The sequence below is a fragment of the Electrona antarctica genome (genome assembly GCF_951216825.1).
Source record: "Electrona antarctica genome assembly, chromosome: 15".
In the NCBI taxonomy this organism is placed as follows: Eukaryota; Metazoa; Chordata; class Actinopteri; order Myctophiformes; family Myctophidae; genus Electrona; species Electrona antarctica.
Window position 1 is genome coordinate 15577759 of NC_136796.1, and position 27415 is coordinate 15605173.

Sequence of the window (27415 nt, forward strand, 5' to 3'; positions counted from 1 at the left end):
GAGTCCAAGCCCGCTTCTTTTCACCTGACAGGGGGGTTTCCCCGGTTGGGCGCAGCGCATGGAAGGACCACATTATTCCAACCAGTTCCTTTCCCCTCAATAATAATGACACAAACACATCATAGGATTTTGATTTTGTTTGGTTTGTTAACTGGAGGAAAGTGTGCTGCTAAAGTGTGCTGCTGTCAAGTCAAGATTATTTTTTGTAAATTCAAAAATGTTGCATTCCACAGATGTAACATTATCACCTTTGTTACCCATGTTCCCTTTCCTGCCTTTTATTGTTGGCTATAATGCGAACAACCGACTGCTGCGTGGAAATGAGGCATTTTCCTTTTTATTCCGTTGCTTTGTCAAGGACAAAAGCACATAAACAACACTTCTTTGTTCCAATATATCAGTTGAAACCACTGGCAAATTGCAACAATTCTGAAAATAGACCTTTTGTCTACTTGCAGTTTTAGACTTGAATGGATTTGGATTAAATGGATTTCATATCAGTGCAATTGGTGCATATCAGTGCATATCAGTGCAATTATACTGACCACTATGATGTCTTCTTAGACCGAAGTGGAAGTTCCTTTCCGTCTCCTTCTCCTCTGTCCCACTCTTTTTCCTAATATCCTCTGTTTTGTTATCATTTCTTTCCCCTTCTTTCCATCTTACCTTCCCTCCCCTCCTTTGATCTCCCACCCTTCCATCCTTTCCTCCAACCCCAATCACTGTTGTGTTCCTCCCTGCCTTTATACTCATCTTCCCTTCATTCCCCCCTCTCTCTCTCCTTTCCTCCCTGTCTTCTCTCACCTCTTCCCCTCTCCTCCAAGATCCCCCATGTGAAGATTGGTCCAGAGGAGACTCCCAGGCTGCCCTACCTGAGGTTCGCCTCGGTGACTCTCTACCCCAGCAACGAGGACCTGAGCCTGGCCATCGGCTCCATCCTGCGCTCCTTCGGCTTCCCCACTACTAGCCTCATCTGTGCCAAGGCTGAATGTGAGTGTATATTATACTGCCAGGGATATCATGTCTTATAGGTCAAGTGCAGCTCAAAGTACTCTTCATGTCATAATATAGAACATTTTCGAATAAGATATTCTCTTTATTTGCCCTTAATCGAGACAGGTTTCGTGCAGGTCCTGGAAATGTGTGTGGTTTTGGAGGTCAGGGATCTGTCTGCTGGTTTAAAATGTATTTCAGTCAGACAACTCTTGGTTTGAAATACTCGATCATTGTATAAAGTACATATATTTTGGCCTCAAGGCTCTGTCTGAATCCATTCGCCTTCGTTCACTGTATAAACAAACAAACAAACAAACATAAATAAATAAACAAACAAATAAATACATAAATACATAAATACATAAATACATAAATACATAAATAGATAGATAGTCAAATAGATATTGCAGAGAATTAAATAGCGAGCCACCCCTAAGGGAATCATAAAGAAACAGAGCCCACAGGTGGATGCTGGGGTGGTGGGAGCGCAGAACACTTCATAGAGCTAAGCACAAAGCAGGAGCATCACAGCAGAGCTGCAACAAACAGGCCAGATAAAGTGTGCATGTCACTGATCACCTGATCACTTGCTCTGCAGGATTTCTTCTAATTGTTCTTACACACAAAATGACAATGCTATAGCAGAGTATATACAATCTAGATGGTATTATAATAGATGTACCCTTCTTCCCTTGAGGATGCTTGAATTTGACGTTTGAAATCTTTAACCCATTTTGGGCGGGAACCCCTTTTGGTGTTTTAACTAGGCATTATGTTATACTTTAGCTATTGAAAAATAGCAGATCTACAAGCTCATAGCGCGCCACCGAGTGGCGCGCTATGAACTTGTAGGTCTGCTATTTTTGAAAAATCGTAAAAATGCGGCACAAATCTTTGAATATATCTTCTTTCAGAGCGAACGTTTTTTTTAATTTCGACTTCAGGCCTGAATGGGTTAAACCTTATCAAGGTATTGAGATCAGATGTTTAGGATATACGTGGGCACTTATACCCTTGCACTTGAAAGTGTATACTTCAGGAACAGCTGATTGACTAAATATCTACTGTAGTACAGTAGCGTACTGTAGGGTAGTATTTCTCACTCCACTGATCAGGAGTCAGGACTGGTCTGGAATGGAGTCATTGATGGGCAGTATTATGCGTGTCTTTAAGTACCAGGTCTTATTACTTAACTGACCTGGAGGCGTGATCAATGCCATTTGGCTATTCTGAGTGGCCAAACAGCATTGACCACGCCTCCAGGTCTTAAGTTAAGTAATACGACCTGGTACTTAAGACACGCATAATACTGCCCAATTATCTGTCATTGATATTTCATTTTCAGAACCAGAATCAGTTTATTGGCCATGAGCATTTATAAAGAAGACATTTCCCTTGGGCGTTGTTCTCGACACATTGAAGAAAATAAACAAACACTGCATCATCCATAGACGCTAATCCATCAATATAGGCATACTGCATATACAGCAGACGATAGAAAAAGGTATAAAATACAATAATTAGGTCTAAAACCGTATAAAGTATACATTTAAACATAGGAATTTAAGTTTATTGTCATATCACAAGTTTACAGTCGGTGAAATTATACTGTCTGGTTCGTTGTCCTTTTTAGCCATCTGGACTTACACTGATTAAAGCTGGATGGCTGAAAACATTATGTTGTTGAATTAAAAGCAATAGAAAATCAGAAAAGATTGAGTGCAACACTCTTTTTAATTCATTTACTGTATATGTGATGAGACAAGTCATGTATCATTGCAGACCACTTTGAATTTTAACTGGAAAGGTGCACTAGCTCATTACTCATTAGAGCTCAATCTCATCTCTGCCAGGTGGCATGCATGTTCTGCATAATCAGCAAAGTGTGATTGTTAAATCCTATTTGTATCAATCAAAGGATTTGAAATGTGTCGGGTTTTCGCTGCCTACAGTCAGATTGCTAATCCTTTGCGTGAGGTGTGCTGCATTTGCATTGCAGTGTATAGTAAATGGCATTGCTCACGGGAGACATGACAACATGTTTTCAGGTTCTAGCAGAAATTAACAATAATATTGTTTGTGTTATACTACTATGTACTGTACATAATGGACATTGCTTCCTGGTACTGTACTGTAGGTGTATGAGCACAAATAGCAAGAACCAGCGCTCATAGTCTTATAACAGCCCGATGTTCTAGAGTGAGAGTCCAGTTTAGGTTTACATCTCATCTGCCGAGTAGTGCAAGGTGGGCATACGTTAGTCCGACGTACCAACAGTCCGACATGCGTGTCCGGTTAAGACACATGCGTGGCCGGTTAAGACTCACCCGTGGCTTGTACGTGAGGTTAGGGTTTGGGGTAGGGTGGCGGCAGGGCTGGACTGGGACAAAAAATCGTGAATTTGGCCCAGACCGGCCCACCACAACCAGCGCGCAGATAGCAGAAACTCTACCGCCCACTCCGTCGAGGCACACACAAACAAACAAACCCTAATACCACCACTTTTACAGAACAACATAAATGATACAAACCAACAGACAACTACACAACCCTTTGTAGAGGGTTTATTTGTCACTCAATGATACAGGTACAGTGAAATTATCATGATGGCACTGGCAGAATGGCAGCACGCCCGGACTTTTCCTGGTGGCCTGCCGCCTATTGGCCTGCCTGCCTGTCCGGTACGTCCTGTGGCCAGTCCAGCCCTGGGTGTCGGACTATTTATTTTATCGCCCCTCAGACAAATACCCCATAATTTACTAAAAACAACTGATTTAAAAGACAAATCACTTTGAAAACTAATTTAAACTAAATAGAAAAGAGAAAACTCTAATAATCTTGATCTCGTCATATGCAAGGCCACTTTTGAGACAAGTTGAAAGCCATTAGACAGGACAGTTCCATTAGATTCTGTGTGAGTGTGACCGGCACACTGTGAAATATGTCCTGTTCTATTCCTTCATCTTAGGCAGTGCTTGGGACAAATGTTCCAGGCAGTCGATCGGCCAGTCTATTAGTTGTGCCTATGTACACCGCTGCACTGAAGTTACCTCCTCTTGTAAAGGTCAGAGAGATTTTCCAACTGAACTGGAATGGAATCCGTTCTGGCAGCGTAGCCGTCAGTCTTGTGACAGACTTGTCAGCATGTCACCTGGTCTGTCCTGTCCGTCTCCGTGAGCGCATGTCAACCAGCCACTTCGTTGATCTGTCAGTCAGTCGGTAATTTTGTGACAGTCAACCAGTTTGTCAATTGATTTATCATTCTGTCAGAAAGCCAGCCAAGCAGGCAATGATACTGTCAGAAGGTCAACCAGTCATGCAGTCAGTCAGTCAGTCAGTCAGTCAGTCAGTCAGTCAGTCAGCCAAGGAACCAGATTGCACAATGTGGCGTGGTGGCTCAGTGGTTACTGGTTGGCACTATTGTGCCTTTTCTCACTGTACTGGCTTTGACTGAATGCCCACCAATTATATAATTGGTCGACATGTTTCTGAACTGTCCTCAGCCCACCTGAGATGCAGAGCAAGGCAATGGTTCCTTTCTTAATGAGGATTAGTGAAGAGGCTGTCTAGTCTTCCAGTGTTTGTACACAGACGTGTACACAGATTCAAATCTGGCTCCCCTCCCCCCATCATTCTATCACTTCAGGCTATGGGTTGCTGTTACTGCTCACCCTGGGCCTGGGAGGGACACATCGGATAATTGCACTCGTAATGGCTAAATATGACATTAAAAAAATATGAATTTCTATCGAATATCTTAGTTACGATGAAATTGAGTTGACGTGGTTTTTTATGCTACAGGGTAACTGTAGCATAGTCGTCCCGTCGGCACCAAGCCCCTGAGATGCTCCCGTTAAAGTTCTCAACCTCTGCCTGAACCCGACCAAAAATTATGCTAATTAGTCGGGCCGGGCCGAACCTCGGGCTCAGTGATTTTTTTCTGGTTGGAATAACGTGTTCCTTCCACGCGCTACGCGCTACGTCCAACCAGGGACCCCCCTGTCAAGGAGCAACTTGGACACTCAGGCATGAAGGAAGCATGAGTTCAAGTCCGTTGCTCTCCCCATGTCCCCCATATATGGGGACTAGGTTGGCGGAGGGTGTGTAGAGCCCAGGATCACATTAGATAATTGACACAGGGGTGAAAAATGGGTTACAAAATCGTGGGATAAAAAATTATATATAAAAAAAAGAAAATAAACTGTGCTGGGGAGTTGGGACTGGGGTTATTGGCTAAAACTCTGCCTCACTCCTCCACTAACTCCCTCCTCCCCCACACACACACCGATGTCCCAAGTGTAAACACCTAGAACTCAAAACACCCCAGAGGCAGCCAACGGTAGTGTTTGTCTGCAGGAAAACACCCCAGCACCTCTATCATTGATTGATTGATTGAAGAATTTATTAACAGTTTGCAGAATTACAGTACATTTCAAGCACAAACTCAATACAAAGGCTGTTAACTGTGAGTGGACGACCCAATTAAGCATTACACTTGTTTCCAACAGGGTCCACCATGTTCAAATCATCAAAACATTTAGAGACGTACAAATAGACACTTCTATAGACAGAACAGGAATTCATCAAAAAGGAGGTAAAAAGGGAAAAGAAATATATACAGTGAGGGGAAAAAAGGGGGGGGCGGGGGGGGGATTCAGATTTTACGGGGGCCAGTTTCGAATTGCAGCCATCCGTAGGTGCCCTTTGAGAGCGGTTTTGAAGGAGTCAAGGGATTCGCATGTCTTAATGACAGTTGGTAGGGCGTTCCACATTTTGGTGGCATAGGAGCGAAAAGAATTTAGTCCCTTGTTTGTGCCGAATCTGGGTTGTACATGGTTCGTTGCACTCCCTCTGGTGTTGTGGGTGTGGACTTCGTTAACATTAAGGAAGTATCTAGACAGGTACATGGGTATCTTGGTGGTGTATCGAATCTTGTGGACCAGACCCATTGCAAGTTGCTGTACTCTGTCGTCGACCCTAAGCCATTCCAGCCTGTCGAAGTGGGCAGGGGTGAGGTGGGTTCGGGGGGCTAGATCAAGTAGGAGCCTGACCAGTTTGTTTTGGGAAGTCTGGAGCCTGGTTTTAAGGGCCTTTGAGGTGCTGTGGTACCAGGAGGTGCATGCATAGTCAAAGAAACCCTGTACAAGGGCTCCTGTTAAGGTCTTCAAGGTGTTTTTGTTGACCAGTGAGGAGATCCTGTAGAGGAATCTTGTTCTATGGTTGACTTTTTTGATTACGTTGGTGGCCATTTTATCACCGGAAAGATTAGCCTCCAGGATGGAACCTAGGTAGGTAATTTCATCTTTACGTGTGATAACATTGTCACCCACTCTAACCAAGAAGCCATTTGCCTTGCTGAGATTACTAATAGAGCCAAAGAGAATGGATTCAGTTTTTCCCAGGTGTAAAGATAGTTTGTTATCAGCGAGCCAGGTGCAGATTCTACCGAGTTCAGAGCTGAGGGCATTTTCAACCTGCAGTTTGTCCCTGTCCGAGACCAGCAGTGCTGAGTCATCTGCGAACAGGAACAAGTTGCAGTCACAGGCTGAAGTCATGTCGTTTACATATATTAGGAACAGTAGAGGCCCTAGTATGCTTCCTTGTGGAACGCCACAGCTCACTGGGAGGGGGGGGGACAGTGTTCCGTTCACTTCCACCATCTGTTCTCTCCCCTCCAGGTAGGATTGCATCCAGCTCACTGATGTGCTATCGAAACCAATTGCTTTTAGCTTGTTAACCAGTATGGAGTGGTTCACGGTATCAAAAGCCTTTTGGAGGTCCAGCATGACCATGCCGCAGTATTTGCCAGCGTCCACCTCTTGTTTGATGTGGTCGCTCAAATAGAGAAGGCATGTGTCAGTGGAGTGGGATGTTCTGAAGCCAGATTGGAACTCGTACAATAATTTATTAGTGGCAAGATACTTTTCAACCTGTTCATAGACTATTTTTTCCATCACTTTCGAGATGGAACTAAGAATAGAAATAGGGCGGTAGTTGCCGGGGTCTAATTTACTCCCTTTCTTGTGCAAGGGGGTTACTTTGGCCAGTTTGAAATCTTGGGGGACCTGTCCCTGTTTGATGGAGAGGTTTACTATGTGGGTGATGATTGGAGCTATAGAGATGGCTGAGTCTCTGAGAAATTTGGAGGGAATGTTGTCATAGCCTGTGGCCTTGTGGGGTTGGAGGGCACTCAGTTTCTTAATTATCTCATCAGTTGTTACCATAACTAGTTTAAAATCGTCTTTACAAACACCTAGGTTTTTGTAGAAGGTTGTAATGTGCTCTACACCAAATACAGGGGATGATAGAGGGAAAAAAGGCAAAAACTATAGATATATAGATATCTTACATTTTGGCTTAAAAGTGTTGTCTATATCACCTTTAACCTTTCACTCGCCCAGTCAGGATTCAGCCAGCCTGCTTCTGCCAGACCACAGTCATTCAATTGCAGTTGACTGGCAATTTCTCAGTCAGACAGCCCAACCTTTAGTCAGTCAGCCAGACACCTACCCACCCGATCTGTCATCCTCCACACCAACCAGCCATCCACTCGACCACCTGCAGTGTATGCCAGCTATTCTGCCATCCAGCATGCCCGTGTTAATCACCACACAGCCAGTCTTTCAGTCAATTACTTATACTTAGGCAGTCAATCATTCACTCATTTGATCAACCACCCAATTGCTCTTCCCAGCCAGCCAAGCCACCCTGCAGACACAGACGTACTTCATATATCAGTCACCCAGCCACCCAGCCATGAGCTCGCCCAATCCCAAAACATTAAATATGCCAGGCTGCCAACCCCATGCCAGCCTCTCTGCAATCAGTCATTCAACACAGCTGTTCGGTCAGTCAGTCAATCAATCAGTCCTGCAGTCCAGCGAGTGGATTAGCAGAGTTCCCTGCAGACTGGATTACCGCTCTCTCTGATGAGCTTGCTCGCCGCTCGGCTGCTCAGGTCTGGCCCAAGGTCGAGTGCGCGATCATGCTCTGAATACTCTCCTCCTTTGCAGCCCACCCCTTCTTCCTGCTCCCACACTACACTCCTATATTTCTCTCCCCTCACTTTCCCATCTCATCTCTCATCACCTTCTCCTGTCTTCATCATTTTCCCTCTCTCCTTCATTCATCCTCCTACTGTATCTTGCCCAACCACCCTCTCTCCTTCCTTCCATCCTTCTCTCCTGCTCCTTCCGTAATGTCATAATTTTCTCTTCCCACCGCTAATCAATTTAGATGCAATTCACATTCAGTTTAATCTATTTTATCTATTCAGGAACCAGCTTCTGCAGTTCATTTAAAATTATGTCAGATCATTTATTCATTTATTACTTAATAAGGTTGGAGGTGACATATTCCCCCGTGTCGATTTAATTGACAATGTTCGAATTTTGAATATAGAGGAACTAAAATGGAACAATTATCCTCTCCCCTTAGCTCCGCTCCTTCCATTATGTCTATTCTGTGGCCACTCTTTCACTCCTTATTTTCCAACTCTCCCCCTTTCTCTCCTACCCTCTTCTTAACTAGCTGTCCTCCTTCAACACCTATCCTCTCTCCATCATAATGTGCCTGTCTAAAGCACATTGCCTGCTAACTGTGTTCAACAACGCTTGTGTTGAGTAGTACTTGAGTACTTCTCTTTGTACCTCTCCCCTATACACTTTCTACCCTTCCCTCATCTCCAACCACGTTGCACACATGGGCCTGGTCTACAAGATTCACTACACCTCTAAGATACCCTGTATCTACAGATACCCATGTACCTGTCAAAATACTTCCTTAATGTCAACGAAGTCCATTACCACAACACCAGAGGGAGTTCCACAAACCACGTTCAACCCTGATTCGGCTCCAACAAGGGGTTAAATTAATTTCGCTCCTATGCCACTAAAATGTGGAACGCCCTACCAACAGCCACTAAGAAATGTAAATCCCTAGGCTCCTTCAAAACCGCTATCAAAGAGCACTTACGGGCAGCTGCAATTTGAAACTGGCCACTGTAAAAAAAAAAAAAAAAAAGGTAAAGTCCCCCCCTTCCCACTTTTCCATACTCACCTTTTTTGAGTGGTGCAGCCACTCCAATGCACAGCAAGTGTGTCCCTGGCTGGCTGGCTGGGTTTGTCTCTGGGTCTGTCCGTCCCAGCACGGAAATAGCGTTATAGCGTTTGTTTGTCGACCACCATTTTTGCATAGAAGTCTTTAAATGTTCTGATGTTCTGAAAATAAACTTAGTCTTAGTGCTTTTTCTGGTTTTATCCTCGTAGCAGTTTCTGTATTGACCTGTACTTTCGTTGCAATGTACCCATTCTACATACTGTGAATACAACTTTCAATCAATCAATCAATCAATCAAACTCTTCCACTCGATCCCTCCATCCAGGCCTTGCGTCTCTATTGTATTGTTCCTCTCTACTGCTGTTAGCCCAGGTTCCACTCTTTGAGTCTTTTGAGGTATACATGCCTGTTAACGGCACTGTTTACCGCTGTTATATTGCCGTCTGGGAACAGCACTGTGGCCCAGTTAAACCTAGCAACGTATGGGAGGTTTATGGTGACGATTAGCCCCAGACATGGCCGTTGGGTTTTACCAGCCAGGGGACAGATGAGGAGGAAATGAGGTAAAGACTCTCCCGGGGAAAGTTATGACATGAAGGGAGGTGGAAGTGTCGTGTTCAGTTTGCCCTATACTGTAGGGTGACATGTCTGTATCTTTGCAGGCTTGGGTGTAACAATGTTGATTTGAATTTCAATATTCAAAGTATATCGAAATGAAAAAAGCAACATTGTATCGTATCGTTTTGCAATGCAAATAATTGGTATCAATGTGTGTATTATCTGTGTTCATGTCAAGGTACGGGTTTGTGTATTATGTGTTCAAATATACTGTCTTTACTTATTTATATCCATATTCATAAATATTCCCTTAAAAAAACCTGCACTATACATGTATCACACAGATTTAATTTCTTTGCTAAATAGTTACTGCATCTTTTTTAAATCATTGAACCGTATCGTATCGCCATAATGAACCAATATCGTCCATGTATCGTATCTTCAACGATGTATCGTGATACGTATCGTATTGCTGTTAAAATGTATCGTTACACCCCCACAGTGCAGCTTTCTTTCTCTCAGCTGGTCTTTCTGTGGTTCTGTGCAGTCTGTCTACCTGTCTGTCTTTCTGTGGTTCTGTGCAGTCTGTCTACCTGTCTGTCTTTCTGTGGTTCTGTGCAGTCTGTCTACCTGTCTGTCTTTTTGTCTGTCCATTGTAAATGTCAGTGTCCATTAAATTACTTATTCTATATTGGGGCGGCAGTGGCTCGATCAGGGGTAGACTGACCGTATGGAAACCGCAAGGCTCGCAGTTCGAACCCGGGCTCCCCCAGAGTTAGTGACAAAGTGTCCTTGAGCAAGACTCTGAACCCCTAATTGCTCCCGATGTGCAGGTTGGTGCCTTGCATGGTTTCCTCCGACATCGGTGTGTGAATGGATGTAATGCATCTCTGTAAAGCGCCTTGGACAAAGGCGCTATATAAATGCACCATTTACCATTTTAGATTGATTATACTTCAAATTTACTTGGACAAGAGGAAATGTAAAACATTTTATTCTCATTCAAGTGCTTACAGTTCATTTAACTGTAGCTGCATCTCTCTCTTTTTCTCTTTCTCTCCCGGGCTCTCTGCTCCCTCCCTGTATCTCCCTCTATTTCTCCTGTCTGCCTTAGTCCTATGTACACACCCTTGCTTCCTGAAACCATCATGATATGGGTCATCTCCAAGCCCCCAGAAAGGCTTGTCAACGTCGAATCGTAGTAGAGACGTAGTGGTCGAAGCTGGAATTGCAGGCGGGCATTTAGCACGAGGAAACCCAGCGCAGCTGGAGTTTAACATTGAGCGCTCGGTTGCACTTCCGCATTTCACCACCAAAATGTGGTGGTCAAACCCCTGTCGCTCCGGTCCTCACTCTATCATTTATAACTCTATGGTCATCTCCCTCTCCCTGCCCAGGCCTGCTGCGACTGGAGGAGCTGGTGCGTCGCTTTCTGATCTCACGGGAGACGTTGTCGGTGCGCATGCTGGATGACAGCCTGGACCCCACTCCCATGCTGAAGGAGATCAGAGACGATAAGGTGGCCACCATCATCATTGATGCCAACGCCTCCGTCTCCTATCACATCCTCAGAAAGGTACATGGATGGACTGGTGGGGGTTCTGTTTGGTTGTCCTTTCCTTTGCTCTTGGATGATTTGTTTGTTGGTAGAATGGTGGATTGGGCGGTTGAACGGGCGATTGGGTGGTCGATGGGTGATTGGGTGGTTCGGGTGATTGCTAGTGGGTTACAGAGTTTGGTTGGTTGTGTAGTTGCTGATTGAATGGTCGGTTGGTTGAATTTGTAGTTGGATGGTTGTTATTTGATTGGATGAGTGTGGTTGGGTGTCATGCTGGTTGGTTGTTCGGTGGTTGGTTGAATGGTTTGTTGGTTGGTTGGTTGGTTGGTTAGTGGATTGTTTAGTTTGATGGATGGTTTGGTGGAGTACAGTTTCTAGTTTCCAGTAAAACGCCTTAATGGCGACGGGCGAACGAAGGAGGACCTGGACATGGTGCGCACAGCCGGGGGGTGTTTACCATCTACCTACGCCTCTCAGTCATTATAAAATGCACGGTAAGCTGGGACCTTGCGTGGCTTATTGCTTTTCTAAAACTGTTACAAACATATAGCAATATTAACCTAATAAAACTATTAAATTCACAAAAGTAGTTACGCTTTTGCGTAGAGTGAGCCACACTTCCTTATTTTGCTGGCTATGAGACAGGAGAATAGCGATTGATGTCTTTACGGGGCCGCCTGGAGCCACACATTCACAGTCATATGAATGCGGGCGGTGCTTACACGCCCGCACGGCCAGCGTGTGTAAGGCAATCAAGTGCTCCCCTTCCCTAGTTCAGGGAATCCTGCGGGATCCAATGGAAAGACGGGATGTAGTGTTGCCAGGTCCACGTGTGTGTGCGTGTAGAGCGTTACGTTGCGTGACGTTGCGTGACGTTGCGTTACAGCGGCAGTGCAGGTTTGTATACTAAGTGCGACCTTCGGTCGCAATAACTCAGATTGGCCACTATTATGACTCTTCAAGGTTTTCCAAGTTTCAAAGTGTCTTCACGTTATATAATGTTATGTAATGTACTTATGTAATATGTAAGGGATAATATCTGCCTAGGTGGTCATTGTCAGGAGATAATTCACCGACGGGGTTTAACTTTGCGGAGGTGGTTTATCACCCTGAAGTCTGGTCTATTTATTTATTTACGCTTGTGGTCTCTCTAGCACCGTTTGTTGCGCAATCGTCGTTGTGTATTGGCTGCTGCTGATGCATGCTTGCCTCTCGTTGCAATGACCGTTCTGGCTATAGCCTACCCTACGTGCAGTAACTGCAGTTGCTCTCTAAGTCTCAACTCTCAATCTCGAATATTCTCCCCACACTTTTCTTTTTTTACTATTATTATTATTATTTTGTTCATTTGTTTCCCTTAATGTCTGTCTTGTCTCGTCTTTTTGATTTGATTTGATTTGATTTTTGTGTCTACCGTGTTTGTCTTGCTTATTGTTATTATTGTTACTGTATATCGTCTTGATCACTTTCACTTTTTCATGTCCTTTTTGTAAACAAAAAATTTCCAATAAACTGATTGTGGGAAAAAAAGAAGAAAATCCCTCCCTCCTGTCTGCCATTGCTGACATGGGTTTCTGTTCTGTTCTGTTCCTGTCTTCCTCCTCCTCAGGCCAGTGAACTGGGGATGACGTCAAACTTCTACAAGTACATCCTCACCACCATGGTAAGAACGGCTGAGCACGTTTGTTTTCCGTTTTTAAAGTATCTTTGTTGTTCAGACTGGTTCAGACTGTTCAGACTGGTTCAGACTGGTTCAGACTGTTCAGACTGGTTCAGACTGGTTCAGACTGTTCAGACTGGTTCAGACTGGTTCAGCCGCAAATCCCATTTCTGTCTGATCCCAGATTAGAATGAGATTGGTGAGATTGATCAAGTCTGAATCGCAAAAAAACCCCACATAAAAACAAGATTTTTGTTAATCACATTTTAACCATGCATGGTGGTTTGAAATTCAAAGCTGGTTTCTAAAGATGTGTCTTAGTCAGTACTCTCTTTGACACTAAAGCCTGATTTATACGTTGTCATACGACAGTGTTGCTCACCTTAAATAGCCAATTTACGAGCTTGTAGATTTTATATTTTCATCGTTGTACGACAGAATAATTTAAGAATGACTTACGCCTATGCCGTCACTACCACAGCAATATATATATATAACGATTTCTGAATACACAAATCCTATCTTGCAAATATCAGTGTGCACAGTCAGTCCTAAAACTCTGATTTGACAAACATTGAGTATATTCTCACCAGCGTGGTAAAAATAGCTGACAGTTATTTTACAATTTAATTCGTTTATTTAATAATAATTAAATTAAGCTTTAGCGGGGTCAACTGAACCAGGTAGTAAACACATTTTATAAGAGTTACAGTTTGCCGTCATCTCTTTAATTTGCTCCAGTCTCCAGAGTGTCTTCGGTGTACTCCCTTCTCCTCAAATCACACTCCCCTCCCCGTTTCCTTCTCGCTACCCTTAACTACTATCTCATCAGACATGCATCATGGTCCGGGGCCGCAGTTTGTCACAGTTACGATGGCTCTGTCCGGTGCTGTGCCCTTGTGTTCAGTGACTCACGCGGATAATAAGCCCGTCAACTTCCGAGTCTCGTCTCCCAAACCACGCCATGTCAGTTTTGTTTTGCTTTTCCCCCCGTTTTATTATGCCGGACACTCGCAAGGACGCATCAAGTTGTGCTTGTAATCAAGGGCGAAACTTCATTTCGGTCTGCTAAAAGTTTGGACGGCAACCAAAAGTCTGTAAATTATGACCTGCCCCTCCCACCATGCAGCCTTCTGCTCCTCCTGTCCCTCTGTTCTGTCCATCCACGAGACGCAGACACTTGCACACTTTTGCATACTCTGTGTGTGCGTACACGACTTTGCATGTGTGTGTGTGTGTGTGTGTGTGTGTGTGTGTGTGTGTGTGTGTGTGTGTGTGTGTGTGTGTGTGTGTGTGTGTGCCTGTGCCTGTGCGTGTGTGTGCATGCGTGCCTGTGTGTGTGTGCGTGTGCGTGTGTGTGTGTGTGTGTGTGCGCGTGCGCGTGCACGTGCGTGCTTGCTTCTGTACAATACACTTCTACTAATACACTGTGAAAGACATACACAAACACACCTGCGTTATTGTCATTGACCTAACTTTGATTTCGATTTTGGAGAGCACTCAAATCACAAAAGGTGCATGGTGAGGGAGAGACTTAAAGAGTTTATCGGTTTTGGCTATTAGAAATTGCCAAGCTTTTATATAGGCTACTCTGCTCCAGTGGTTCTCAAACCTTTTTAATTTCAAGGACCCTCATCGAGAACCTACTCATTTATTGGCTGCCAGTTTGTGACTGATGGGTGAGCCACATCACATGTCGCCTCCCTTGTCCTTCAAACACAGACAAACTATGGCCAAAATGCGAGAAACCAACCATTCAGTCTTACACGTTTGAGCTGGAAGCTGATCACAAGTGGAAATTGAAAGTGAACATAGCACACTGTGGACTGTTGTTTGTATTAGCTAAATATTGGTTGGTAATACATTTCAGCCATTTACTATGCATCTCTTAATCTTTCAGAAGGCCACGTAAACATTTATTTGCTATAGCCTGACAGCCAGGAACAGCACATTTGACAATTGGAAATGCATTGTTGGTCGTACAATCTATCAAAAGCAAGGACTATTGAAGCTGGATGTGTGCTAGAGTTTGTCCAAGGGAAGATTGGTTGGGTCAGTTCCCAGTTGTGACATCCAAAAAGGAATGAACATCAAAATGGCGAGTAGGATCACATGAATTTTGAATACAGAGACGATAGCAATACCAAGGTTTAATGTTTTTCTGCTGGTAATTTTTGCTGATATAGATCGGCTATTTTCTGCAAATAGATTTGTTGTAGAGGGGGAAAAGGAGAGGATATAGTATAGAGTATGGGTTTAAGCGGTTCAATCAATTGCTATTTTGCTTTCTTATACAGTAGATGAGAGAGGGAACTTCGGTTGTCAATTGAAGTAGAATTTGAATTAGCAATCACCATTTTTAAAAGCTTAATTGTGAGGTGTGTATATATCATGTAAGCAGGATATATACATGTGTATGCATATACTGTATGTGTATGTGTATGTGTATATATGCATATATGTGTATACATATATGTGTATATATGCATATATGTGTATATATGTGTATACATATATGTGTATATATGCATATATGTGTATATATGTGTATACATATATGTGTATATATGCATATATGTGTATACATATATGTGTATATATGCATATATGTGTATATATGTGTATACATATATGTGTATATATGCATATATGTGTATATATGTGTATACATATATGTGTATATATGTGTATACATATATGTGTATATATGCATGTGTCATGCACCTTGGGTGCATGACACATAAATATAGAATCTATCTATCTATCTATCTATCTATCTATCTATCTATCTATCTATCTATCTATCTATCTATCTATCTATCTATCTATCTATCTATCTATCTATCTATCTATCTATAATTGGCTACCTAAAAGTCCTGTGATAAATCACCATTATTACTCCAGCTTCTTTTGCTTCTAAATTGTATCACTCCAGGTGGTAGAAGTGTGAGTTTCGTTATCCAGATCACTATAACCTTACAGAAAATAAGTCATTTGCTTGGTTTGTGATTGGCTTTCCATGCAACCCTTACATATTTGCAGTAAGCCCTACTGTACTGTATACTATATGACAAATAGTGAAAATAATGAATCTATAAGCTAACAACGCACAGCATCATGATGCCACGAAAATAGGACAATAAGGAATCCATTGCATTTGTCTATAAGCTTTCAAAATTGTGGTTTTATGAACTGACATTCTGACAAAGTTGGGTATTAATCTAAAACTGTAACTGGCCAATATCACCACGTATGTATACCATAGTTACACCAAAAATGTGCAACTAAACTCCAGTGGCCATGGATTCAAAAACTGACCCTCACTTGACTCGATGATGAAAGGGAGTCTAATGATAAAATTAAGCGAATGTGCACTCAAATGTATTAAATTGGCATAAATAAACAATCTCAACGCTTCCTTTAAAAAAGTATTGCTTCTAGCGGCCATTAGCCTGGCCTAGCCAGCCTGCTTTCTGGTCTAGAGGGGCGCGTGCGCAAGGAGCAACCGCTGGAGAATATCGGTTCACAGATCTGAGCACCCTCCCCTGCCCAACTCCGCCCCTCCCCTCCCTGGTAGAAATCAGTGGAGGAAAGCGACGCCCCCCTCTGCACTGTAGTTCACTCCCACTCCCTCTCCTATACTCTCCTAGACCAGGAAATGTCTCTTGTTCCCCCAGGCTTTCATTTTTTCAGCCGAACGCGGACGCAAATAAAAGCCTGCGTACCGAGGCTAAGCGCCCATCAACATTCTCTGAATTCCCCACGGCAGGAGTTGCTTCAATGGAATCGTTGATCATGGGTGCCTCCATGGCACTCCTCACGGCACACATTGAGGCTATCCGCCTCTGTTTATCCTTCAGAGCTCTCTCCCCTGTAGCTCTTTCTTTCCTGCTGTCTGTCTCAGTCAAGCAAAAACATTTGGGGTGTGGGTTGGCGGATGAAGGCTGCCAGCAGCCCATGTGGTTACTACACTGAAACGGTTGACTCTCCCATGTCATTTCACATGCGTGGTGCACACTGACTGCACAGGCTACTGCCCCTCCTGTCTTTATAGCTCCCTTGGCACAGGTGGATCCAGACAAAAATATTAGATTAACATCATTAAACGTCAGCCAAATTAGCTTAAGCACTAAAGGTCTCCCCCCAGAGAAATGTGTCTTGGACGCTTTCCAGAATTTATTTGCATAATGCCATCCTTACCAATATGATCATAATAAGAAAATGTGAATTTTATGAGGTTGATCGATAACTTACTTACGTACTGTTGCACTTTGCTAGATGCCGAGCTCGCTGGATTTGTGTCGCTGTAACCAATGGTTACATGGATTTACTGTGCATTCAGGATTCACAGCACAAGTAGAACAGAAGAATAGCTGCAATTCCTAGATCACCAAGTTCAGTCAGATAACTCGTGAATAGATTGAAAAACATGTTATTTATTTTATTATATTTGATCTTGGCATTCGGGGTCTGCTGCTGCACATTACTCCCCAGCTCAGCATATCAGAAGACAACCATTTAAGAGCAGGGAGATATATATCACAAACACCCCTCAGGGGAAAACAGAATCCTTAGGGAAAGCAGTGGTGTGTTGGTGGCATCGGGGCAAAGAAGCCATCCTTCAATGAGCGTAAGAGGAACAACAGTGAATGAGGTGAACTAATGGGGGGATTTGCAGACTTGCCTTTGATTCAAACTGTTCCCAAATCCGGTTGCCTGGTCCCTGCTGGCCATGATTCACATTGACCTTGATTCTTCTGCACCCCAGAGTACACTTCATTCAATTGTATTCAATGCTTTCAGCGATCCGTATCCGAGTACACTTCAATCGGTCCCGATGCGTTCCCGGGAACGGTTGGGTGATCCACGCCCGGGAACGGTACGCAGAATTCTCACTACCACAACATATTCCAAGTGGTCCCGAGTGTGCATCCGGGACCATAGTGTGAATTCCCCCCTAAGACTGTCAAATTGTTCCGCTGCTTGACGGGTCACACTGTCACACGGTGCACACTGTACCATGCCTGAACTAGCTTGCAAGCTTTGCATACTTCAGTCTTTAATTTTGACATTATTGTTGAAGTCCACTCCCCCATTACGACACCATCATGGCTCACCAAATTACATTTTAGTCGACTAAATCAACTGTAGATATAGTCAACTAAAATCTTAGGACAGACTAAAACTAGTCGACAGCCATTTTTGTCCGAATTTCTTATAAATATTTGCTGTCAAAATTAACACTGGGGTGAACCATATCCCATCTAAAGCCGTAATTTACAGTATATTCCAGTATAAACAAACACACATAACATTTAAATCCCACGTTGACATGATGGGCTGTTCAGAAAGTGAAAAAAGAAAACAAGACAAATCTGCACACTTATTTCTAGAGCTCCACAGCAGACTTACTTTATTTAATTGGCAACACATCTGCCACGTTTCGACCCTTTAGTTTAGGTCTTCATCAGGCAAATGAAAGTGAACCTTCTAGTTGCACTCAACGGACTCCAACCCATCAATTCTGCTCAGTTAAGTTAACCTTGTAATTCCATATTGCTGCAGACTCCTGTTTCTACGGTACCACAGCCCAGTTAAGGCTAGAGCATACAGCTTGCTGAAGCAAAGTTCGGTGAGATCATATAACAAAATGACGTGAATAAGGAGAAAACAAACAAACACATTCCATTTTCTGAATTATTTTAGGTAATTTTTGTACCACAATTTTCTAACTAGCAAAATATGACCACAGAAGACATCAATGCGAAGTTGCGAACATTGCGTGTGACTGCTTATTACAACCCAGTCTAGGGCAACCTTGAGTCGCAACATTAAAATGGACTCCCTCCTACCCAGTTCCCAATTCAGTCAGGCCACACATGGTTAAAATCCTATGGCTGTAGGATTTATTCAAGATAAAATAAATCCAAGGTCCTCGTGATTTATATTGTTTAATTTCCGCAATTTCATGCAGGTGGCAAAAGCACTGTATCCGGTGATCGTGGGGTCTAACGTTCAGCACTCAAAGCAGCACTCAAAGAGCAGCCGCATTGAGTATAAAAACGATTTTCTTCCGCAGAGAACTCTACCTGTTTTGGCAAGCCTTCTTTTGAAGTATGCTGCAGCCTTGACACAGCAGTAACATCTAACGGCCCTTTATTCCGATGTCATCTCGGTGTCCTCCGTAGCTAGAAGAGCGCGAGCTTAGTCAGTCACTTTTCCCCCCCTGCCGCCAGCCAACCCCGCTCTCTCTTTCACACAACTTGGCAAGGCTGCCGTCTGCTGCTTGGCTCTTGGCCGTCGGCTAGAAATTGATTTGGCAAACAGTGACTTCATCAGCAGCATCAGCTTACACTTCTCTCAGCAAGTTGGGTTAGGATTAAGTCAATACTGTCTTCATTTTTTTTTTGTGGTCGGGAAAAGCAAGAGCCTATAAGCCCAGATATTAATTCAGAACATGTGCAAAACTGTTTGCTCTACCTGATGAACAAGGTGAGGACACACACACAGAGCTGAAGTTAAACCACCGTTAATTGAATTTTGAGAGTATACAGCTGGAACCAAACAGACACATTGACAGTCAGGAATTCATAGTTTACTCTCCATAGTAAACACAAAGCCCTTAAGGGGCTACAGTAGCTAGGCAGCAGCTTGATTTGGGTTTGTTTTAGCCAGTGAGGAAACATCAGGGCATGGCAGAGCCCCACACAAACACAGACGGCTTTGAAGATCTTTGAAATCCTTCAGTGTTTGATGTTTGTCTTCTTCTCTCCAACTCCTTTGTCTTCTTCTTTTATTTGTTAGTTGTTTTTTTTTGCTTCTTTGTCTCTTCTTCCTACTCTGATGAGAAAGTTTATTTGACAGTTGACATTCAAAAAATGAAAAAGAAAACACACACACACACACACACACACACACACACACACACACACACACACACACACACACACACACACACACACACACACTCCTTAAACTGGCTCTGACAATAGCTTTATCTACCACCCTTTCTTATTGAGGTAATATTCTCATATTATTGAGGGTATGTCTATGTGCATGCATAAAGTGAGTGGCAAATCGAGTGGCATCGAGTGGTAAAGTGAGTTTAATGTTGTTTAACGTTGTCTAATGCAATCCGATAGGACGTTTCTGTTTGTATGTACAGGTATATGGGCTGTCAAGGCCAAAAAGTCGTTGGTTTTTTTTGCCACTCAGTAGGCGTTCCCGCTGCGCATAACTTCCGGGTATGATGACGATGTCATGTTCATACCCTCTACAGACTGAAAGGGTCACACCCATTTAAACTTTTCTTTGACCATTTTGTGTTGCTCAACAACCCTGCGGCACTGTCCCTTCGCGTACGCACTGTGCTTTCTCTCTCTCTCTCTCTCTCTCTCTCTCTTTCTCTGCCTGCCTCCTCAGTCAGGTCTTTATATGGATTTGTCTTCTCCTACTTCTGAGAATGTTGAGGACTGTAGAAACTCTGGACTGTAAAAATGACACGACCAACCCTGCTGCTGGTTCACTGCCTTCCCGAATCCTCTCTTCTCTCTCTCTCTCCCTCTTTCTCTCTCATGTGTCTGTTCTCCCCTTAACATTCCTACTGCCGTCTTAATAAAAGCCAAAATACCTCAGGGAAGATATAGTTCCCCCCTGGATTTCAATCTACAGTACCAGTGTCTCCACAATTAATTATCTCCCGCTGTTTCCTTTATTCCATCCGAGATGTCTCTCTCCTCTTCTCTCTCCCTCTCCATTACACTCTCTCTGTCTTTCTCCCTCGCTGCTCTCTGTCAGTGTCTCCATTTGGGGATGTATGTTGTCCGCCATGAGAAATGCTTGGTTGGTTCTCCGTGCTCCGTGCTATATGTCACAAGAAGGAATATGAAATAGTATACAGTGCTGCCATTGTGTGCTTTTCTGAGAAATGTCCAACATTTCCACGCCATTTTGTCTGTCACAAAGCATGTGTTAGTTAGAGTCTTATCGCATAATGGGAAGTTGCTGTGAGGTTTTTGTTTGCTTGTTTTTTCATCAAACATATAGTTTTCAAAATGTAAGACCTTGCCATGGTGACGAGCCAAAGCATTGCAGATGGGTGATGTGAAAGAGACAGACGTTTTGGGATGAACAATGTAAAGTTACTATACTGTATTCCCGTACATTTGATGGTGACAACAACAATTTGTAGGACAAACTTGACGAAATCCATTATGCAAGCAATGAAACAAGGACTGCTTAGTTTGCATTTATTATGCTCTCTGTTCTCAGGCGTCACTCATTTATCTGTAACACTGTGTGCATGTGTAAACCTACACTTGCTGTAGTGATGGCACAACACTCATGAGGAAGACACCTTGGTGAACGTTACACACTCAATCTCTCTCTCTCTCTCTCTCTCCCCATCAGGACTTCCCACTGTTGCGGCTGGATGACGTGGTGGATGGCCACTCCAACATCGTGGGCTTCTCCATGTTGAACGACACCCATCCGTTCTACCTGGAGTTCATCCGGAGCCTCAACCTCTCCTGGAGGGAGGGCTGTGACATCAGCCCCTACCCCGGCCCTGCGGTGAGAGCCTCGTTACGAAGGAGGGTGTGTGTGTGTGCGTGTGCGTGTGCGTGTGCGTGTGCGTGTGTGTGTGTGTGTGTGTGTGTATGTGTGTGTGTGTGGCGGGAGAGCTGTGACATCAGCAGCGAGAGAGGGTGTTTTTTTTGTTTTAAAACTTGATTTAGTATATGCGGTTTATAACTGTCAGTGTCACCTCCTTGCTGGGTACGACTATAGTCACTATACTACTTATTTTTTTATACTAGCACATTACAATTTACAATTTAGGCATTTAGAAGACGCTCTTAATTCAGAGCGACTTACATTAAGCAAGAACAAAAAAGCATGGTAATACATCACATGCATAAAAAGTAGTTATCATGAAACATGCGTAAGCTAAGAACGTAACAGAGGAATATCTATATAATGAAACTATACATATAAACTATACATACTATACTATATACTAAGTGCTATGACATACATAAAATACAATTATAGTGCTGTCTATGTAACATGCTATAAGTCTGTATAAAATGCTATCTAAGTCTACATAAAGTGCTATCTAAGGGGCTAGGGCAAGTGCAGTAATCTGCATGTTTTTGTGTGTACCCTTTATCTTGTAAAACAGTGATTATATTGCATTTATACAGTATGTAGGCGGCACATTATTTTCTTTTGTTATGTATGGGTGTGTCACATATACGTCATTATTTTATTTAATGTATATATTCCCTGAAATCCTTATGAATAGATATAACTGAGAGAAAAAAAAGAGAAAAAAGGGAGGGTGTGTGTGTGTGTGGGGGGGGGGGGTAGAATAGAATAATGTACAATACAACTTGTCCACAACTTGTCCACACAAATAAAGATTTGTTTTGTACAGGCCAGCTGTCACGCCACCACATAAAGACAATAAAAAAGACACCCCTACAAAAAATTATATGAAACAATAATAATAAAAATAAAATACTGGAATAACCAGTCGACCTCCACATAACCGTATAAAAATGACATTGCTAAAATGTAAAAATTCTAAAATGGGGTTGGGGTTGAGTAGGCCTTTTAAAAGAACTTGTAAAAATGCACCAAAACGAATTGCACTGTATTCCTTTGCCTGCAAAAAATGAAATGAAAATCAACCAAACAAGACAAAGCACCTCTATTAAAACCAAAGAGGGAAAAAGACATGCGCTGCAGAAACAGATTGAAAGTTTGGAACGCTAAAAGTGCATACACAGTAATGAGCAAAACTCCCCTGATCACCACATCTCATCTTTGTCCTCAGTGTCTGTCACACTCAATCTCTGTCTCTCTCATTCCTCCACTCTATCCACCTCCATCTTTATTATAAGACAAACCATCAGGAGGAATCAATCTCTTTGATGCCTGCATATGTCTCACCATGTGACAGATCCTCGTATAGAAAAGCAAAACAATATCACCCGAGAGAATAGTCTTTATAGGGTCTTCATATAACCACCATCAAACATAAGATAAGATATCCCTGTGGGACATTCAGGTGTTGTCTCAGCAAATAGCAGCAGCCGACGCATGAAACACATGATATATAGGTACAGGTATAAGAGTAGGGAGAGAACTCATTGGGGGGTTCCAGGGAGTCCCATGAAAATATCGCTTGGATGCACCTGGGACGTATCCTCAGTGATGTATCCCAAGGTCATCTGGGTTTCGGGTCTCGCAAACATCATACCCCTCACTCAGGTGACCCAGCCGGGGTGATCAAGTCCCGACTTACGTCCCAGTAGCTACCCTCGATCAGACCCACTAGGGAAAGACCAGGGCCACACAATCCGCTGGAACCACTCCGGAACTACTCTGCCGGGACTGGGAGGCACAATTCTGGCATGTGGAGGGACTAGGCTCTGTGGGTTGACTCCTGTCCGGGCCCCTCCTACGTCTCACCAGGTCCACTCCTGCTCTCAGACCTACTTTTAGACCTATATACTGACTTTAGATCTGCCATTTGAAAATGCTCTATCTATGAGCAATCTACTGTATGAGAATGTATCTACATTCTACAAGCTCACAACGTGTGCTATGTGCTTGAAAATCTGCTATTGTCAAAAAACACTTTGTTTGAAATAGACACTCATGCTTTCCAAGGTGTGATTTGGGGTTCTAAGGATGAATACAAAATTAATATCAACATCTTAAAACCAAAATGTTGAATGTGGAATAATCTTGAAAAATATTAACACAAATCGAAATAACAAATCTAACACACAGTGTGCATTTCGGAGAAGACCATTATACAAATCAGAACATGATACAGTATCCATGGTATCATTGTGGTACTGCCAAAACCCTGTACTGTACAGTATATCACAATTATTAGGTTTTTCTACTCTATTGCGAAGCAGCTGCACAGGAGATTCAGCATCGAGGGGCTTGTAAGTAACCTCACCCAACCCTTTCAGCTGAAGGCACTTTACGTAATACAACTTGGCAGAGTCATGGCATTACAACAGTGGGACAGAACTTTAGATACAATCATCTTACCATTTAAAAAAATCTATTTGGCCTTTTTAATATTATGCACAACTATTGTTTGTTATATAAGAAATGTAAAGAGGGAGTCTTGCCTGCCTCATGCTCAGAGTGGAGTAAGCTTTTTAAGAAGTCTACCTTGTCAAGAATAATTACAATGCATATTCTGCTGTTCAGATGGTTTGTGAGCATGACCATAACATTTTCTGTAAATGCTAAAAGATGCACACTGTAAAAACAACAGCTATAACAATCCATGAAAACCCTTGATCTACATACATCTGTGGGGTCCACACTTCAGACGTGTGGAAGCCTGCAAGATGAGAAAGCACTTTGAAACTGTCCAGCTGTCGAATCACTGATAAGTAATATCCCTAATGTCAGAGGTTTTCTTTTTATATTAACTAAACGTCCCTGTATGTTCCATAGCATACCCACCTACTAGCTCTAAAACCTTCCAGTATTGTTGGAGTTTCTGTAAACCAGTCCTGAACATTTGGTTGTTTTATATCTATTAAAATACAAATTATTTTATAGTGAAAGGAACATAAACCAGCCTGCTTTACCAGGGATTCTTGTCCGGAGAAACTTGATAGTTAAATAACCTTTATCGGGGCCTAGATGGTTGTTGGGACACTGCAAGTTGTTTGATCATGTAGTAAGCAGCTGGTGGTTACATTTGCCCTGGCAAGTAAGACCTGAGAGTTGGGTTTTCTGTCACCAGTGCATCTTTGTTGTTTCGTTTTATTTAGTGTTGTCTTTTAAATATTCTTGTTAAATGTGGGTATAAAATCGAAAATGAAAAAATATGAATAGGTCAACCTAGCTAACCTAGCTTTCTGTCTAAATAACATGTTATTTGTCTAAACAACAGACACACCTATTATTAATTAAATGACATTAGCTGCAGTTGTGTTGCTTATGTTACGTTACGATACGTTTTGAACCTCTCCTAAGAACAAAGCTTATCAAGAGGGAATGGGCTTCAGATTGTGAACACACGCCATTTTGGAAAGAACTTGGGCCCCTTTGCCTACTTCCTTCACAGGTGTTACCGCTGATACTAATGCAGGCTCTATTCCATTCTGCTCAAACAGAGTCAGGGTGCTGCTCTTGTGCTATTGGCATGTTGACTCATGCACTCAAGTGTCCTTGAGTGGGTTCAAAATGGAACTCATTTGGTTCCATTTGTACACTCTCAGAGTGATGGGGGTCGTTGAAATTAAAACGTTTGAGAACCACTGCACACTAAATGGAACAGAGCCTTAATTATAGTATCATCTGTAACACCTGTGAAGGAAGCATATGGGAAGCGGCCCGGAAGTATAGGAAGAAGAGATACAGTTGGGTGCCACCGATATTGTCCATTATTATTTGACCCATTTAGGCCTGACCTCAAAATTTTAAAAAAAATCCTTCTAAATCCTCCAGTTTTCTGAAATAAATATTTTCACGATTTAAAAAAAATAGCAGACCTACAAGCTCGTAGCGCGCCACTTGGTGGCGCGCTATGAGCTTGTAGATCTGCTATTTTTCAATAGCTAAATTATAACAATGTTTAAAACACCAAAAGGGGTTCCCGCCCAAAATGGGTTAACTGTCCTTTTGCGCAGATCACGCAAACCTCAGCAAAAAGAATATATCGATGGCCTCCAACTGTACTCCATTAAGGCCATTTCACAACATGCACTGAATTCTGAACTGTGCTCCCTCTCTCTCCAGCTGTCTTCGGCGCTGTTGTTCGACGCGGTGCATGTGGTGGTGGGCGCTGTGAGGGAGCTGAACCGCAGTCAGGAGATCGGAGTGAAACCGCTCAGCTGCACCTCGCCTCTCATCTGGCAACACGGCACCAGCCTCATGAACTACCTTCGCATGGTAAGGCACACCTTTGTGTGTGTGTGTGTGTGTGTGTGTGTGTGTGTGTGTGTGTGTGTGTGTGTGTGTGTGTGTGTGTGTGTGTGTGTGTGTGTGTGTGTGTGTGTGTGTGTGTGTGTGTGTGTGTGTGTGTGTGTGTGTGTGTGTGTGTGTGCGCGTGCGTGCGTGCATGCGTGCGTGCTTGCGCACATACACTACACTCTGTGTTAAAGCTGGTTAATTACTTTCCACCACTGCTGGTGTGTTGGTTCAGTAGGCGTTGCTGTGTGAACGTGTTGTGATCGGTGTTGAGGTGATGGAATGAGGAGTTGAGAGGCTCTGCAGATTGAAATGACTCTCATATCACACACATACACACACACGCGCGCACAAGCACACACAAACACACACATAGAGACACACAGAGGCTTTGCTGATTGAAATGACTGTCATGTCATCATTGTTGTTTTTATGGACCGACAGTCAGACCAGAGGAGAGGCTCACACACACACACACACACACACACACACACACACACACACACACACACACACACACACACACACACACACGCACGGCAGGGACGTCGCTGACGATTTGTTTGCACTACTCGCGTGTTATTTGTGCTGTCCCCCCTTCGACGACAGCGATGTGTTATCTCATGCATATCGGCTATTTTTGCCGGTTGTGAGGATGCACACATGGGCGATTGGGCATGCGTTATTATTATTTTTATTATGAGGGTCGGCTTGGCAATTTTGGCACATTTTGTAGCCCCCCTCGACGTGTTTCCCTACTCGCAGTGCGTATTGCGCGTATACATAGCGACGGCACTGGCATGCGCAACGCACACACACACACACACACACACACACACACACACGCACACGCGCGCGTGCGCACACACACACACACACACACACACACACACACACACACACAGACACACAGACACACAGACACACAGACACAGACACAGATAGACAGATAGAGGACAGAGTACAATGGTAAATGGTGCAGAGAGAATGACAGGGCGTATAGAGAAAGAATGGACTTAGAAGAGGGAGTTCTCTCTCTCTCTCTGTTTCACGGAGTCCCCCACCCACCCGGGTCCGGCTCCAGCTCTGGCGTTCATCCAATTGATTTTGGTGTGTCTCTCTCTCTCTCTCACTCTCTCTCTCTGTGTCTGTCTGCCTCAGTCTTTTGATCTCCCCTGTCAGCTCGCCGCGACTCCTCCCCACACTCTCTCCATCACTTTTCTATCTCGCTTTATTTCTCCTTCTTTCAGTCTCTCCTCTCCTCCCCTAACTTTTTTTTCTTTCTCTCTCTCTCTCTCTCTCTCTCTCTCTCTCTGTCTCTCCGTCTCCCTGCGTGTCGCACATCTCTCACTCCATCGTGCTATTTCCGTTCTCCTTCTCGATCTCTCCCATTTTCTTCTGTGTACATGTTGCTTCATCATTCTGTCGCCTCTATACTTACTTAGCCACCTCCACAATCGGCTCTCTCTACCTCACTTTCTCTCTCTCCCTCTCCCTTTCATCGCCGCAACTCACTCTCTCTAACTACCTCGCTATTTCTCTCTCTCTCTCTCTCTCTCTCTCTCTCTCTCTCTCTCTCTCTCTCTCTCTCTCTCTCTCTCTCTCTCTTACTTGGTCCCTCTCATGTCTCA

At 43.4% G+C, this 27415-nt stretch overlaps 1 protein-coding gene across 1 annotated transcript in view; it reads left to right on the top strand.

The window, feature by feature from the left end:
* Positions 1–27415, top strand: part of LOC306937946 (glutamate receptor ionotropic, kainate 5-like) — a gene marked incomplete at its 3' end in the record, with an annotated part of 108160 nt that overhangs the window by 15927 nt on the left and 64818 nt on the right. The window contains exons 4-8 of the mRNA XM_079521970.1: positions 825–990; positions 11010–11188; positions 12780–12833; positions 21240–21401; positions 25614–25766. Of these exons, the coding sequence (XP_079378096.1) occupies positions 825–990; positions 11010–11188; positions 12780–12833; positions 21240–21401; positions 25614–25766 (714 nt within the window). The remainder of the gene's footprint in view (positions 1–824; positions 991–11009; positions 11189–12779; positions 12834–21239; positions 21402–25613; positions 25767–27415) is intronic.